This window comes from Schistocerca gregaria, chromosome 7 (genome assembly GCF_023897955.1).
Source record: "Schistocerca gregaria isolate iqSchGreg1 chromosome 7, iqSchGreg1.2, whole genome shotgun sequence".
Classification (NCBI taxonomy): Eukaryota; Metazoa; Arthropoda; class Insecta; order Orthoptera; family Acrididae; genus Schistocerca; species Schistocerca gregaria.
The window spans coordinates 481145094-481159776 of record NC_064926.1 but is presented as its reverse complement, the minus strand read 5'-3'; the positions used below and the strand labels follow the sequence as shown (position 1 = coordinate 481159776).

Below are 14683 nucleotides of genomic sequence, written 5' to 3'. Positions count from 1 at the left end.
TAAAAAAAAACCTGGTAGGAAAAGAGACTTTATTAATATATAAACATGTGCACACCATAGTTGACCAAACCATGAACATCAGGTGATTTACAATAAAACTGCAGTGCTATGACTGACAATACAAGTTTAGATTTTATGATACTTGGTAATGATTATAATACTGCCCTGTCGACAAAAAAAAATAAAATAAATAAATAAATAAAAAAATAAAATAAAAGGCGATTAGGGGAAAAATTTTTGTGCAGTCACAAATTTTTGTATTGTGGTATGTGGACGTGTCATGAACAACATAATGAAAATCCTGACCTGTAGGGTGTGACCACTGAGGTGGGGGAGATGTTTAAAGGTAGCTTTTTTATGTTTTTCTTCAATAACTTGAAATCGTGGCTTCTAACAAAAATGTTTACCAATACAAAATTTAAGTGCACTGGATTTCCTACAACAAAGGTGCTATTCACTTTTTCTTTAGGACCAATAGTTTTCATGTTACAAGGGGTGGAAAAATAGCAAATTTATGTAAACAATGTTTTAATGGTATATAATTAATGTTAACTTTTAAATGAAGTTGATTAAGACCAAATATTGAATGGGTATAACTTATTTGCATATAGAAGAACAGTACTGAAGGATAAATTTTGTTCTGGGGATGTGACAGGTGGCAGCGGGTGAGGGTAGGGTTTGGGGGGGGGGGGGGGGGGCTGTGGCAGTGGAGGGTAGAAGGCGAAGGCATGGTGCGGAATGACGTCAAACACTTCCCTTCTTTATGTGTCTGCAAAAAGAAGAGTGAGTTAGTGAGTCCTCACTCTACCCACCCCATCACGTCGCAAGAAGCAACTACAGCATGTTTCACCAAGTTACACCAACACTTCCACAGTGTACCTCGTAAATCACTGGTAGTGATGCAGTGTGCAGCTACGCCTGGAGACTTTTGATGTTTCACAAAATGTGTTGCATGATGACACGTGTTACAAGTGTTTATTTTCCACAAATGCATTAACACTAAATGGAATACAGATATTAGTAATTAATAGAACTACACATACGAAAAGAATCTACGTACGTCTCTGCACACCACCTTGCACTGGTAGGCAGGAAACTAATTGTTGGGCAACTGTACGCTTGTTGCGGCTCTCTTTGGGAACGGCCGAAAAGGAGGAATCATACGTTCAATGGTTTGCAGCACGTGCCATAGTATGTGTACAAATGGTGAACCGTTGCTCGCTCTGCAAGATGACAACGACAACGGCGACGACGACAATGATGATGATTATTATACAGTTGTTGAATTTGAAATGTAAAAATTGAAGATAAGATGTTGTTTTATAATAACCAATGTATATTTTCTGTTATTTCCAATTTTACTGTTCATTAAACATTAATTTGAACCATTAAAACACGATTTTTTTTTTTTTAAATTGTGGCTTTTACACCCCTCGTAACATGGAAAGTATTAGTCTTACAGAAATAATTAATAGGAGCTTTTTTTTGTAGGAAATTAAATGTACTTTAATTTTGTACTGGGAAACAGTTTCACTAGAAGCCACGGTTTTCAAGTTATTCAAGAAAAACATGGAGAAGTGTCATTTAAATGCACCCTCTCCCCACTCCCTCCACCCCAACACTCACACCCTACAGGTCAGGATTTTTAGTATGTTGTTTGTAACATTTCGCCCTACCATTGTAAAAAAATTTGCCACCACACGAATTTTTTCCCCTAATTTCCCTTCTTTGGCTGGACTACATAACACCACCAATACAATAAGCTTAAGCTGCAAATGAACAACTCCTTATAGTGAGTCACAAACTGACAATGCTGAGATGCAATGGTCACATATGTTAAGTTGATATCACCAACTATTCTTAAAATTATGAGAAAGTTGCACAACAAAAAAACAAAAATATTAACACCTTCAGTAATAGAGGAAACAAAAGTAAGCAGTGTCACACACTGATCTGAAGCGAGTAAAAGAAGTTATATGGAAAACAGTGAGAGGACATAAGAAAGGAAAATAAGAAGTTAAGGCTTAATGTCCCATCAAAAGCACAGAATTAGAGGCTGAGTAGAAGCTTGGATTGGCAGAAGTACGGGGTGTCCTTTTCACAGGAACTATCTTAGCATATGCCTTAACTAATTTAAGAAAATCAACAAAACTTAAATCTGCATGGCCAGGTTGAGATCTGAATTGCCATCAGCTTGAAAGCAAGTTCAGTATCTTACCACTACAACACTTTGCTCAGTAACACAATAAAGAAAGCGGAATTGGCAATGTAGCATGCACTACAGAGGAGACCAGAAGAGAGATGCCGAGGGAGCATTACAATCGACACACACTGGATGACACTCCACGTGTGAAGTTCCTAGGCACGTTTAATCTGCACATGGGATTACGCAACTAAGGTCAAAGGAGGATTTACTCTACAGAAGCATGCAGTAAAATTATTATGTATATGTGATGATTGGAAATCGTCTTAAAGAGGCCTCTTCAGGGACCTTAGCATTCTTACACTTACATGTCATTATATTTACTTTTTAATGGTGTTCATAGTTGGTAAACAGAATGAAATTTGGATGACATAAAATTCAAAACCATGACATGAGAAGTAGAACTGATTTCCATGCAGACCTTGTGTTCCTGCCTGTGGTTCATAATTGAATTTTATGTGCCAGTGCAAAAATATGTAACGCATTGACAATAGCCCTCAGACAGGAAATTCAAAATCTCCGATATTCAGACAAACCATACAAGAATAGCTTATTACCTTTTCTTTCTAGGATTTATCAGAGTTTTTGGACTCAGGGATGTAAATTCTAGTTAATATCAAATCCAAAAAGGTTTCAACTTCCCCAACATGTAAACTGCTAATATCTTTTCTAAAATCAGCTGTTAGATAAACTTATAAGCCAAAATGTTACGACCATCTGCTTAATGGCATAGAATACAGCAGTGATTCTGCATGGCATGGACTTGACAAGATCTTGATAAGTTTCTAGAGGTATGTGGCACCAGATGTCTACATACAGGTCACGCAATGCACACAAATTATGGGCCGTTGAGCTGTGGACATGGAGCTGGCACCTGATAGCTTCCCAATGTCTGTTCCATCAGGTCCAGATCAGGCAAATTGGGTGACCAAGACATTAACGTGAGTTCACTACCATATTCCTTAAATCACTGCAGTATGATTCAGGACTCACAACATGAACATTATCGTGTTGGAAAATATCATCGGTTTCGAGGTATACATAAGGCATAAAGGGATGCAGGTAGTCCACAATTATGTTCATATAGTCCACAGCTGTCATGTTGCCTTTGATTACTACCACTTCCATAGATGCCCGTTTGAATGTACCTCATAGTGTAATACTGCCATCACAGGCCAGCATCGATGGCACAGTGCATGTTTCTAGCACTCACTCACCTGGATGATGGTGTATCAAGATATGACCATCAACCTGGTGTAACAAGAAATGTAGGTGACATATTTCCCTGAATCTACAGCCAACTTTAATGATCACAGGCCCAATACACTAGTAACTGACAATGTTGCTGGGTCAACATAGGCCAATGCAGGGGTTGTCAGCTGTGGTGTCCCATGTTCAACAATGTGCGCTGAATAGTGTGCTCTGAAGCACTTGTGCTTGCATTAAAAATTGTAAACTGTCATCTGATCTGCCCTGTTTTATACAGTGGGTAAGCCTCCGGCCACCATCATCGGTCACTGTGTTGCTTACTTGCAGTTTCATTGTTCTTCAACCACTTTCTATAGATGCTCACAATAGTGGCACACAGATAAGCTACCAGCATCACTGTTTCTAAGATGCTTAATCCCAGGCACCAGGCATAACAAAGTTGCTTATGTTACAGGATTTCCCCATTTGCAGCTCATATTGTGGCTAGAATTATTCCTCACTCATCTCTGCTTAACTTATATTGTTTCCTTGTCACATCATGTGGTCACAACACCATTAACTTGCATTCAGTCTCACAGTGGGTGGTAGTCATTATGTTTCAGAACATGAGCGTTTATTTTTTATATAGGTACTTCTTCATTAATATACTTAATATCATAATTTCTCAAACATAAAGAAACTTCATCAAGAAGAAGCTCCGACAATTGACAATGTGAGTAGGTTAATAGTAGTTGTAACTGATAGTTAGAATATTTTACACAAGAAAACTACAATAACTTCATCTGTCTGTTAATGTATAGCTTCTCTCTTTCACATCTCTGAAGTTTCTCGCCTGTAAACATGAGAAACTTGGATATTTGAATAAATGAATTTATACATTTGCAAAATGTCTGACTAGCTCACCCGACAGCTCTGAGGCATCAAACACTGCTGTAAGTGTGGGCAGAGGTCACACATAGCTTGTAGGAATCGTGCCAGGAGCAATGGATTCCCATCACTATCACTGGACTGTTTCTCCAGAACGTAATTCACCAGCCTATGAAGAAAGTGAACAGTTTTAATGATTGTTACTCATTCAAATTGTCTCATACTGTTATTTTTACCAGAATAATGGAATACTAACAAGGAGACATCTACAGTAGTGGGATCAACTTTTTGAAACAATATGTAAGGCGATGTTGTTTAAGGGCCAAGGAATCAGAGCCAGCAGCCATTCACACTGATGGGCCCTCATTTGTGAGCAATCAATAAAAAATAATTCCGGAATTTTGCTTGATGCTCTATAGCTTTAAAACTGTAACAATTTACAGAAAGGTTACATAGTGCAATGGTTAAGTTACTGACTTCACAAGCAAAAGGATATGGGTTTGAATCTTGTCAGGTGCATTGAAATTCGAAGAAACATGTATCAAAATGACTCTGATCATTGTTTTATTCAATTAATTGGTTTACATGCAATTTCCTTTGCCACGTCATATTAGTCATCATGTGAAATACACCATTTTTCTTCCTATCAGGTTTTTTCCACTTGGAATCCTCATTCATGTATGAACTATGGTTTAATTTCTTTCATTTAGTTGCATTTTTGTTCATATTACTGCATTTATCATTTCTATTTCTCATTTTACTTGAATCTTGTATTACTTATAATTCCTGTTCTTTTGTTTAAATCATCATCCACATTATTTTGTCCATAGTGCAATAAGATTTATGTTCTAAAAGTTTGTATGACAATTGTCATCCAAAGATGACCTTGTAACAAAAAAATACGTTCTTCACGCCACTGCACAGTCAATCTTTTGTTTTTATCTGACAGATAAGCATTTTCCAATGTCTATGATAGTTAAATAAAAATAATTAAATTCACATTCACAAAGATTCCAAGTCATAAAAGAATGATAGGAAGATAAAATAAGAGCAACTGAAGAATTTAAAACATTGATAAAAATGACATGCCAAAGGAATACAAATAAAAAAATTGCATGTAAAACAATTAACTGGATGAAAATAGTGATCAAAGTTATTGAAATAACAATTTAAAAATTAAAATAATTCAATGTACCTGATGAGATTTGAACCAACAGCCTTTTTGCATGTGAGATCATACATTAAGCATTACCTGAAGCAATCATTGTGTAAATTGCTACTATTGTTAAAGCTATAGAGCATCACACAAAATTGTGAAATTTTTTTCAGCATTTACTTGCAAAGGCAAGGGTCCAAATGGGTGGATGGCTGCAGGGTGTGATTCCTTGGACCATAACATACATCACCATACAGATTGTTTCAAATAGTTGATCTCACTGCTTGTGACCTCCCCTGTAAGTCAGCTACAGAAGCTTTCATCAGTAAGTATGACCATGGGTGAATTCATCTAAGACAACAAATGTGACACTCAATATGTATTACAACTTTTCATATTATCCAGTCTAAATGCAGTGAGGGAATGGAAATTTGTGAATTTATAGCCTAATGTGACTTGGTAAGGTTAAAACACTCCATGTGACTAGGTAAATTTCTCATCGCATTAATTAATTACATTTTTGTCAAGTCTAGATCCACACTATTCAGACATCATGACACAATATATTAGCAGCCCATCACCTTCATGTGAGAATGCTGTTTGCCAAATCTCATCAAAAATTGGTTCTTTCTGTGGCTGTTTTATACAGCACAGAGAACAAAAGTGCCTACGAAAGAAATTGTCATTGCTACCCATAACACAAAGTGAATGTACAGCACCTCAGTTTGAATGTCACAACAATTTGTAATTGAAACTTCTGAGTTTTCTTATTGGCAAAACACTTTCACGCCTAAGTCCACAGTCCTGATTAAAGGTGGCTTCCTTTTCTTTTGCAATCCAGGCTTTTTTTTATATTCAATTAGCTCAGAAGAATAACCACTATGTGTTGTTTTATTCTCTGCAAAGTAGCCAATAAGAAGGTAAACTTTATTTCCCAGAAACTTTTGGAGGACGACTGACTTTGGATTTTTCGGCCCAGGGCCATTAATTCCCATCCACTTCTTTGACTGTTGTTTCTTTTCTGAAATGTTGAAGGGGATCTACAACTGGTTCTCAGTAACAATTTGACACACAAAATCAGTTATGATTCTTCATAAAATGGTGCCAATTTATCAACAAATTTTTGTTTTCAAACTTTATTTTGTTCACTATTCATAACAAATAGTTTTTATTTTTTTTATTTTTACATATGACTATTGTGAAGCTATTTCATATATCATTAATCACCAATCATTCAATACTGTATTGTGAACTATCCAGTTATTTTTCCATCCGTGATTATTCACTGATGTGCAGAACTTAGGGACAAAAGTAACTCTTGCATGACATCTTACTGCCAAGTGATATAGAGCGAAGAAACTTGGGCTCTTCATAGAAAGAACTGCTACATTATAATACAGGAGGCAACTGAAAGAAATATGCAGAGATAAAAAGAACCCGCACTTTTATTCAAAAACATTAATTACACTAAAACCACAGTGATCTGTAATGATCCCCTGGGAAGTTATAAACGGCAGGGCATGGATCTTAAGAGGGTACCTAATCATCATGGATCACAATGCAGGCTCTGCAATGTGCTCTCATGCTGGCCACTGTGCCAAAGATGGGCAGCATCACTGAAGTATAAATGTAGGGTGGCTCATGTGATTGGAGCAGATATTTGTGTGGAAGGAGAAGAAAAACAGTTACTCATGGGCTCAGACAGCACGGTCCTCACTGTCATCTGTGGTGCTCACCACATTACAAAGTCAGTAAAAGCAGCAGCAGCAGCAGCAGCAGCAGCAGCAGTAGTAGTTGTAGTAGTAGTAGTAGTAGTAGTAGTTGTTGTTGTTGTAGTGCATTCCCTTCCTCCACCAGAGCAGTTGGATGATGTTATGTGGATGTGCTGCAATATGTCACCACAATACACCCCATAAATGCTCGATGGGATTCAAAGTGGGGTAAGGGCAGCTCAGTCCACTTGCTGAATGTCTTCTCATCGCACGAGCTCCTCCACCTGTGTGCTGTTCAATGTAGTTATACATTGTTGTGTATAAAAATGAAATCAGGACCAAATGCATACCCAAAAAGATGCACATGAGCAAGGAATACAGTGTCACAATGACGCAGACCTGTGAGTGTAGCTTGTTCAAAGATTTGGAGATCAATAAACTTGTGCAACATTACACCTCTCCACACCATAACACCTGGAGCACACAAACGATCATGTTCAATAATGTTCCCAGTTGCATTGTGGGTTCGCACCTCTCGGCATATGAGGGTATGTCCAAAATTGCTGCTTAAACTGAATCTGCTCTCATTTGAGAAGAGCATGCAACCCCACTCCTTCTTGGTCCAGTCTCTACACTCTTGGCACCATTGCAGTGTCACTGTTGTGTGGATCTCAACGGAAAACAAAGACTGGTTATCAGACAAAGAGACCACCCTCATGCAGTTGACATGCGACAATGGGGCTGAGAATGCATGCTTTGCAGGCCTGTTAAATGTGGTTGCAATTGTACCTGATGTTTGTTGTGAATACTTTCTTGCCTGCTGCACAATGTATCAGTCACCTGTTGTGTTGTTGATCATGGTCGATCACATCCTCTACCTTGGCCAGCAGTGCCTGTGGTTTGGAATGTTCCCCATATACCTGAAAAATGCTGTGAGCAATACCAAACTTCCAGGCTACAATTGTCACACTACCTCCTCCTTCCAGTTTACTGACGATTCTTCCCTGAGTAATTGTCCAAATGTTGCCTTTGAGTCATGTTGTAATGAAGTACATCACCACAGTATAGTGTAATTGCTTGCTGTCTGTTCTCATTCCTTCACTGCCTCATATTGTGAAGCCACCCCCATTTGGCTGTATAGTCATGTTGATCTCGCACTACATGATGCCCAGTTTTCTGTGCATGACTGGGAGACCTCTGGCAACATGCTCCTGCTCTTTCACTGATTTCCACCAAGTTTGTTAATATGTTATGTTATTCTATATACCACATCCTTAAGTTTTGAAGAGCGTGCAGTTTAAGTGTGTCCTTAATGTAGGTCTTATTCGACATATGTATATTTATATTCAAGCATTCATTCTTAATTGTAATAAATGGAACAACACACATCTAATAAAGCTTCATCCACTTTGGATGAATTTAACTTGTTTATAAGAATCCAGGACAAAAAATATAGTATCAGCATGGTATTCTACTTTATCCATTTGAACAAACTGCATTGAACTACTTGGAGAGAGGGGAGGGGGGAGGGGGGGGGGGAGAAAAAATAGGAGAAAAAAAAGAAACAGTATAATTGAAACTACTACACAGAGCAAGATGACATTTGACCAACACTATTCTGCACTCTGTACCAACATAACAAACACAATATTTCAACAATTCAAAACCATAACAACAACTTTCTACCTCATCCTCATAAATGAAAACACATCACCTGTACAAGCACGCAGAGAAATAATTTAAACTGAGATAAGTAAGGCTGCTCACATTTGACAACAATCTTAGTAACTTTTCAATGCACAGCAGTCGCCCCTGAGTATTGAAAACATTTGTTTTCTTCCAGAAGAACACTGTAACTAATGTGTGTGTATATGGTTTTTCTTGATCCATTAATGTGTTCTTTTGTCAAGAAGACAGAGTAAACAAAAATTCTTTATGTAAAAAGGAACTTAAATTCTTGCAAAAAGTTTAGAGTGATAACAGAAACTTACTGCTTCATGTTATCCAGACTACATTTCTGAAGATGCTCTTGCAGTTTTTTCCTATCAGAATGCTCTTCAGAAGATTCAGCAAAACTCTTTGAAATGCTCGTACTGTCACGATCCTCTATGTAATGGTTCAGATCCTTCAATAGTCCCTCTAGTTGAGAATCAAACTCTGAGCACAGTTTCTCAATACGAGGAGAGTAACCTTTTGCCTTCATTAACAATCCTATAAAAAGTTGGAAAAAAGTTAAAACATTTAAACACCTTAGCAAGGTGTAACAGATATGATAATACAAGTATTGTTTTAATTTGGAATCAGCAATATATTTCTACTAAGGATAAGTCAAACATTACATAAAAAATGCCACCTGAAAAATATAAGACAAATAAAGGAAAATCTGTCTGCTGAAGATATTCAAGCCATGCACTAACAGGTCTTCCAGCTGAAATTTCTAAAACGTCCCGTACTTTCAATAACATATAATTTTTTATGGGACACTTTTGGCATCACAGCAACTGATCATGAAACACCAATACTGACACAGTTAAATGGTTTCTTTATTTTCTGGTTGGTAGTTTCAGCTATACCATCTTCAGACCAGATCATTTTGTTTACACAGCTGAAGAGTGCCAAGCACACAGTATTCTATTTTAATGCTGCCTGCACCACCAACTCAATAATAGGTGATGGTGGTGGTTAGTGTTTAACGTCCCGTCGACAATGAGGTCATTAGAGACGGAGCACAATCTCGGGTTAGGGAAGGATTGGGAAGGAAATCGGCCATGCCCTTTCAAAGGAAACATCCCGGCATTTGCCTGAAACGATTTAGGGAAATCACAGAAAACCTAAATCAGGGTGGCCGGAGACGGGATTGAACCGTCGTCCTCCCGAATACGAGTCCAGTGTGCTAACCACTGCACCACCTCGCTCGGTAACTCAATAATATTCTGGTCTGAAGTTGGTGTAGCTAAAAGTACTAATCAGAAAATAAAATGTTTCCTGGGATACATCAAGATTAGTTTTTGATTTTCAGCTTAAAGATAGTTTCAAACAATGTGCTCACTAACTGAATTAATGGATGAGTGGTTCTGTTGCTGATCAGGCATCTGCCTGGCCTCTGAAGTTGTAGGATAAGCCTGTGACAGATCTCAAATATGCAGTGCTAGGTGTATAAATTGGGTAGGTCTTGGACCTGGGTTAATCCATACCAAGTGGACCAGCACTGTTTGCTTGACCATCTCAGAATAATTTTCTATTTGCTGGGTGAATCCCCCAATGTTTCGTAGTCACAATATTTTTTTTAAAAAATTATTATTTATTATTTTGAAATGGTGGCCATATTTGTTCCAGGCCACATGCGATTTTTCGTACATTTTTTACAAAGTATTCAGTAGTGGATTGTCCTAAGCCTTTCAGATAAAATACATTTAGTTCACCACATACTGGGCTACAAATTATCATCATTATCACTTAGCTGAATATATTCTTTAATATATTTTTACTAGTTCAATGTTATCAGCCACAAATTAAAAAAAAACTCAATTTTTGAAATGTAGTTTTCCAAAGAAAGATTAATTTCTCAGCTTTAATATTTTTTTCTGGTATTACACTGCAGAGTATGGTTACTTTTTATAGAGTATCAATGGTGAGCAGCTTACACAAAAAATACACTATTTTAAAAAATGATTTTTTTAACATTTTTCCATTTTGTGGCCTGCAATATCTTTGTTGGGGGACCAGATAAAAATCTGAAAATTTCACAGTTAATAGACCTTTACTATATCAAACTTCTGTATAAATTACAACTTTGAGATTCAATTGGAAGTTATATATATATAAAATACGAGTCAAAAATACGTTTTTTAACATCTTTGATATTTGGTAGGCTAATCAAATAACTTATACCAATTGCATAATGTAACACACCACATTACACTAGCTAATGATTATTTGTCAAAACAATGCTGTGGTAATTTCTTCAGCAGGCTAACAATTACACCTGCAAGCCTATACAAGTTTGATTGTTGTTTCCCCCTTACACCAACAATTGTCTACTCACTCTTATTTAGCTAGAAGTTCTTGAAGTGTGCAGTTGAAAAATGGTGTTTCAGTGTTCTCTTGGTGTTATTATTAATGAACCATGTCATAAAAGTGTGTTTGGAGTGTATCCTAAAGACATTACTTTAATCGAAGGTTACAGTGACGAAGAAAAGTGTTATTTTACTTACAAGTCAGCCCAGAGGTCAAATCAACATGCAAGTACCAAGAAATGAAATACTTAAAAAAAATTTCATCACCTTTTTGGTCAGTCTTGCATGGAACCTTTTGAGAAACAAAAGCGACTTATAACAAAAGGTCTGCGAGAAATAACATTTGATCATTATTCTAAAAATAAAAGCCCTTTTGTCAATCTCATACCAGGAAAATCATTGTGTCCAACATGTTATTCTAAGATATTTGTAACTCACAAGAGAAAGGATTGTAAACCTCAGATACAGAATTTTGATACTTATCAGCAACCATTAAAAAAATAGATACAGCTTGTGAAATACTGGGTATATCACCTACTAGTAAAATTAGAAAACTAAGTCAAGACAAAAGACCAAGTGCGTTGAATACAAAAACTGAGAAAGTGGCAGCTACAGTCAAAAAGAATTTGGAAGTTTCATTTCAAAATACAATATGTACTAAAACCAATGGAAGTTCTAAAACTTCACCACCAACTGAATATGATGACGTGATGGAAAAACTAAAAACTAAATGCAATACTTCAAACAAAGAGGACAAAATTAAGATTGTCAGTTTACTGCCGAATTCTGGGAGTCGAGCAAAAGTTAGTGATGAATTTCATGTGTCAGCACGTCTTGTTAAGCTAACAAGGCAATTAGTAAAAGAACAGGGAATTTTACCAGCATTACAAAAGAAAAGTGCATTTAATTTGGTAGATGAAAGCACAATCAATAAAGTTATTAAGTATTATGACGATGACAAGGACAGCCATTTGATGTCTGGCAAAAAAGACTGTGTTTCTGTGAAAGAAAATGGTTCTAAGAGTCAAAGACAAAAAAAGGTTAATATTGTGAAATTTAAATGAACTATTCACTGGATTTAAAGAAGAAAATCCTGACATTAAAATTGGAAGATCAAAGTTTTGCGAGTTGAGACCAAGATGGTGTATTGTTGCAAGGGCATCTGGCACCCATAATGTTTGTATTTGTTTGTATCATCAGAACATACACTCCTGGAAATTGAAATAAGAACACCGTGAATTCATTGTCCCAGGAAGGGGAAACTTTATTGACACATTCCTGGGGTCAGATACATCACATGATCACACTGACAGAACCACAGGCACATAGACACAGGCAACAGAGCATGCACAATGTCGGCACTAGTACAGTGTATATCCACCTTTCGCAGCAATGCAGGCTGCTATTCTCCCATGGAGACGATCGTAGAGATGCTGGATGTAGTCCTGTGGAACGGCTTGCCATGCCATTTCCACCTGGCGCCTCAGTTGGACCAGCGTTCGTGCTGGACGTGCAGACCGCGTGAGACGACGCTTCATCCAGTCCCAAACATGCTCAATGGGGGACAGATCCGGAGATCTTGCTGGCCAGGGTAGTTGACTTACACCTTCTAGAGCATGTTGGGTGGCACGGGATACATGCAGACGTGCATTGTCCTGTTGGAACAGCAAGTTCCCTTGCCGGTCTAGTAATGGTAGAACGATGGGTTCGATGACGATTTGGATGTACCGTGCACTATTCAGTGTCCCCTCGACGATCACTAGAGGTGTACGGCCAGTGTAGGAGATCGCTCCCCACACCATGATGCCGGGTGTTGGCCCTGTGTGCCTCGGTCGTATGCAGTCCTGATTGTGGCGCTCACCTGCACGGCGCCAAACACGCATACGACCATCATTTGCACCAAGGCAGAAGCGACTCTCATCGCTGAAGACGACATGTCTCCATTCGTCCCTCCATTCACACCTGTCGCGACACCACTGGAGGCGGGCTGCACGATGTTGGGGCGTGAGTGGAAGACGGCCTAACGGTGTGCGGGACCGTAGCCCAGCTTCATGGAGACGGTTGCGAATGGTCCTCGCCGATACCCCAGGAGCAACAGTGTCCCTAATTTGCTGGGAAGTGGCGGTGTGGTCCCCTACGGCACTGCGTAGGATCCTACGGTCTTGGCGTGCATCCGAGCGTCGCTGCGGTCCGGTCCCAGGTCGACGGGCACGTGCACCTTCCGCCGACCACTGGCGACAACATCGATGTACTGTGGATACCTCACGCCCCACGTGTTGAGCAATTCGGCGGTACGTCCACCCGGCCTCCCGCATGCCCACTGTATGCCCTCGCTCAAAGTCCGTCAACTGCACATACGGTTCACGTCCACGCTGTCGCGGCATGCTACCAGTGTTAAAGACTGCGATGGAGCTCCGTATGCCACGGCAAACTGGCTGACACTGACGGCGGCGGTGCACAAATGCTGCGCAGCTAGCGCCATTCGACGGCCAACACCGCGGTTCCTGGTGTGTCCGTTGTGCCGTGCGTGTGATCATTGCTTGTACAGCCCTCTCGCAGTGTCCGGAGCAAGTATGGTGGGTCTGACACACCGGTGTCAATGTGTTCTTTTTTCCATTTCCAGGAGTGTAAAATTGGTGACAGATGGGGCCTATCTTAGAGCTGACTATACAGACCTTTTGGAAGTTATGGTATGCAATATTGACAGTTACAATTATATGATCAAGGGAAAATGTGAAGATTGTCGAAGCAAACAAGCCTTACTTGACATGTCTGAAGAATCCAAAGAAGACAATTTGTTGCCTGACAATATAAAATACAAACAATGGGTGACACGAGACAGAACTGAAATGGTGACAGTCATAAAATCATGATAAGAGTTTTTTTTTTTTTGGAGTGTCGGTGGCTAACCTTGAAAATCCGAAAATGCTGCATTTTATTGCAACAGCTCAAAGCAAATTTTTGAAAGGCAGAAAGTAAACCTTGGCAGCTGATGAATGTTTAGTTCTTGCTGACGTTTTGGAAAATTATTCCTTTGTTGTTCAAGATTAAGTACAAGGGCACCAATGGGTAAACAAACAGGCCCAGTTCATACATTTGTATTCTATTATAAAGATAAACTAACGAGCCACAGCTTTTGTATCATAAGTGACTACCTTGAACACAACACTACAGCAGTGAACATTTTTCAATTAAATTAACAAACTACATTAAACAGCACCACCCTTCCATAAAAAAACTGATTTACTTTTCAGATGGGGCAGCAAGTCAATATAAAAACAAAACAAAAATTATTAACATCTTCTTTGTAAAGAAGAGTTTGGGTTTTAATGTAGAATGGCACTTTTTCACTTCATGCCCTGGGAATAATGCTTGTGATGGTGTCGGGGTACAACAAAGCAAGCTGTCACAAAAGCAAGTCTGCAGCGAGCCGATGACAATCATATCACAACACCTCAAGAAATGTTTGAATTATGTAAAAAACATATCAAAGGAATTACCTATGTTATTGTACAATGTG

The 14683-nt window shown here is 38.6% G+C and overlaps 1 protein-coding gene and 1 non-coding gene across 3 annotated transcripts in view; both read right to left on the bottom strand.

Annotated features, from left to right (window-relative positions):
• Positions 1–14683, bottom strand: part of LOC126281920 (conserved oligomeric Golgi complex subunit 1) — a 114650-nt gene that overhangs the window by 48332 nt on the left and 51635 nt on the right. For both annotated transcript variants that reach the window (XM_049981249.1, XM_049981250.1), the window contains exons 9-10: positions 9139–9358; positions 4316–4448 (exon numbers count right to left, since the gene is read on the bottom strand). In XM_049981249.1, coding sequence (XP_049837206.1) covers positions 4316–4448; positions 9139–9358 — 353 coding nt within the window. The remainder of the gene's footprint in view (positions 1–4315; positions 4449–9138; positions 9359–14683) is intronic.
• On the bottom strand, positions 9990–10062 carry Trnat-cgu (transfer RNA threonine (anticodon CGU)). The gene has a single exon. It is a non-coding gene; the product is annotated as a tRNA-Thr (tRNA).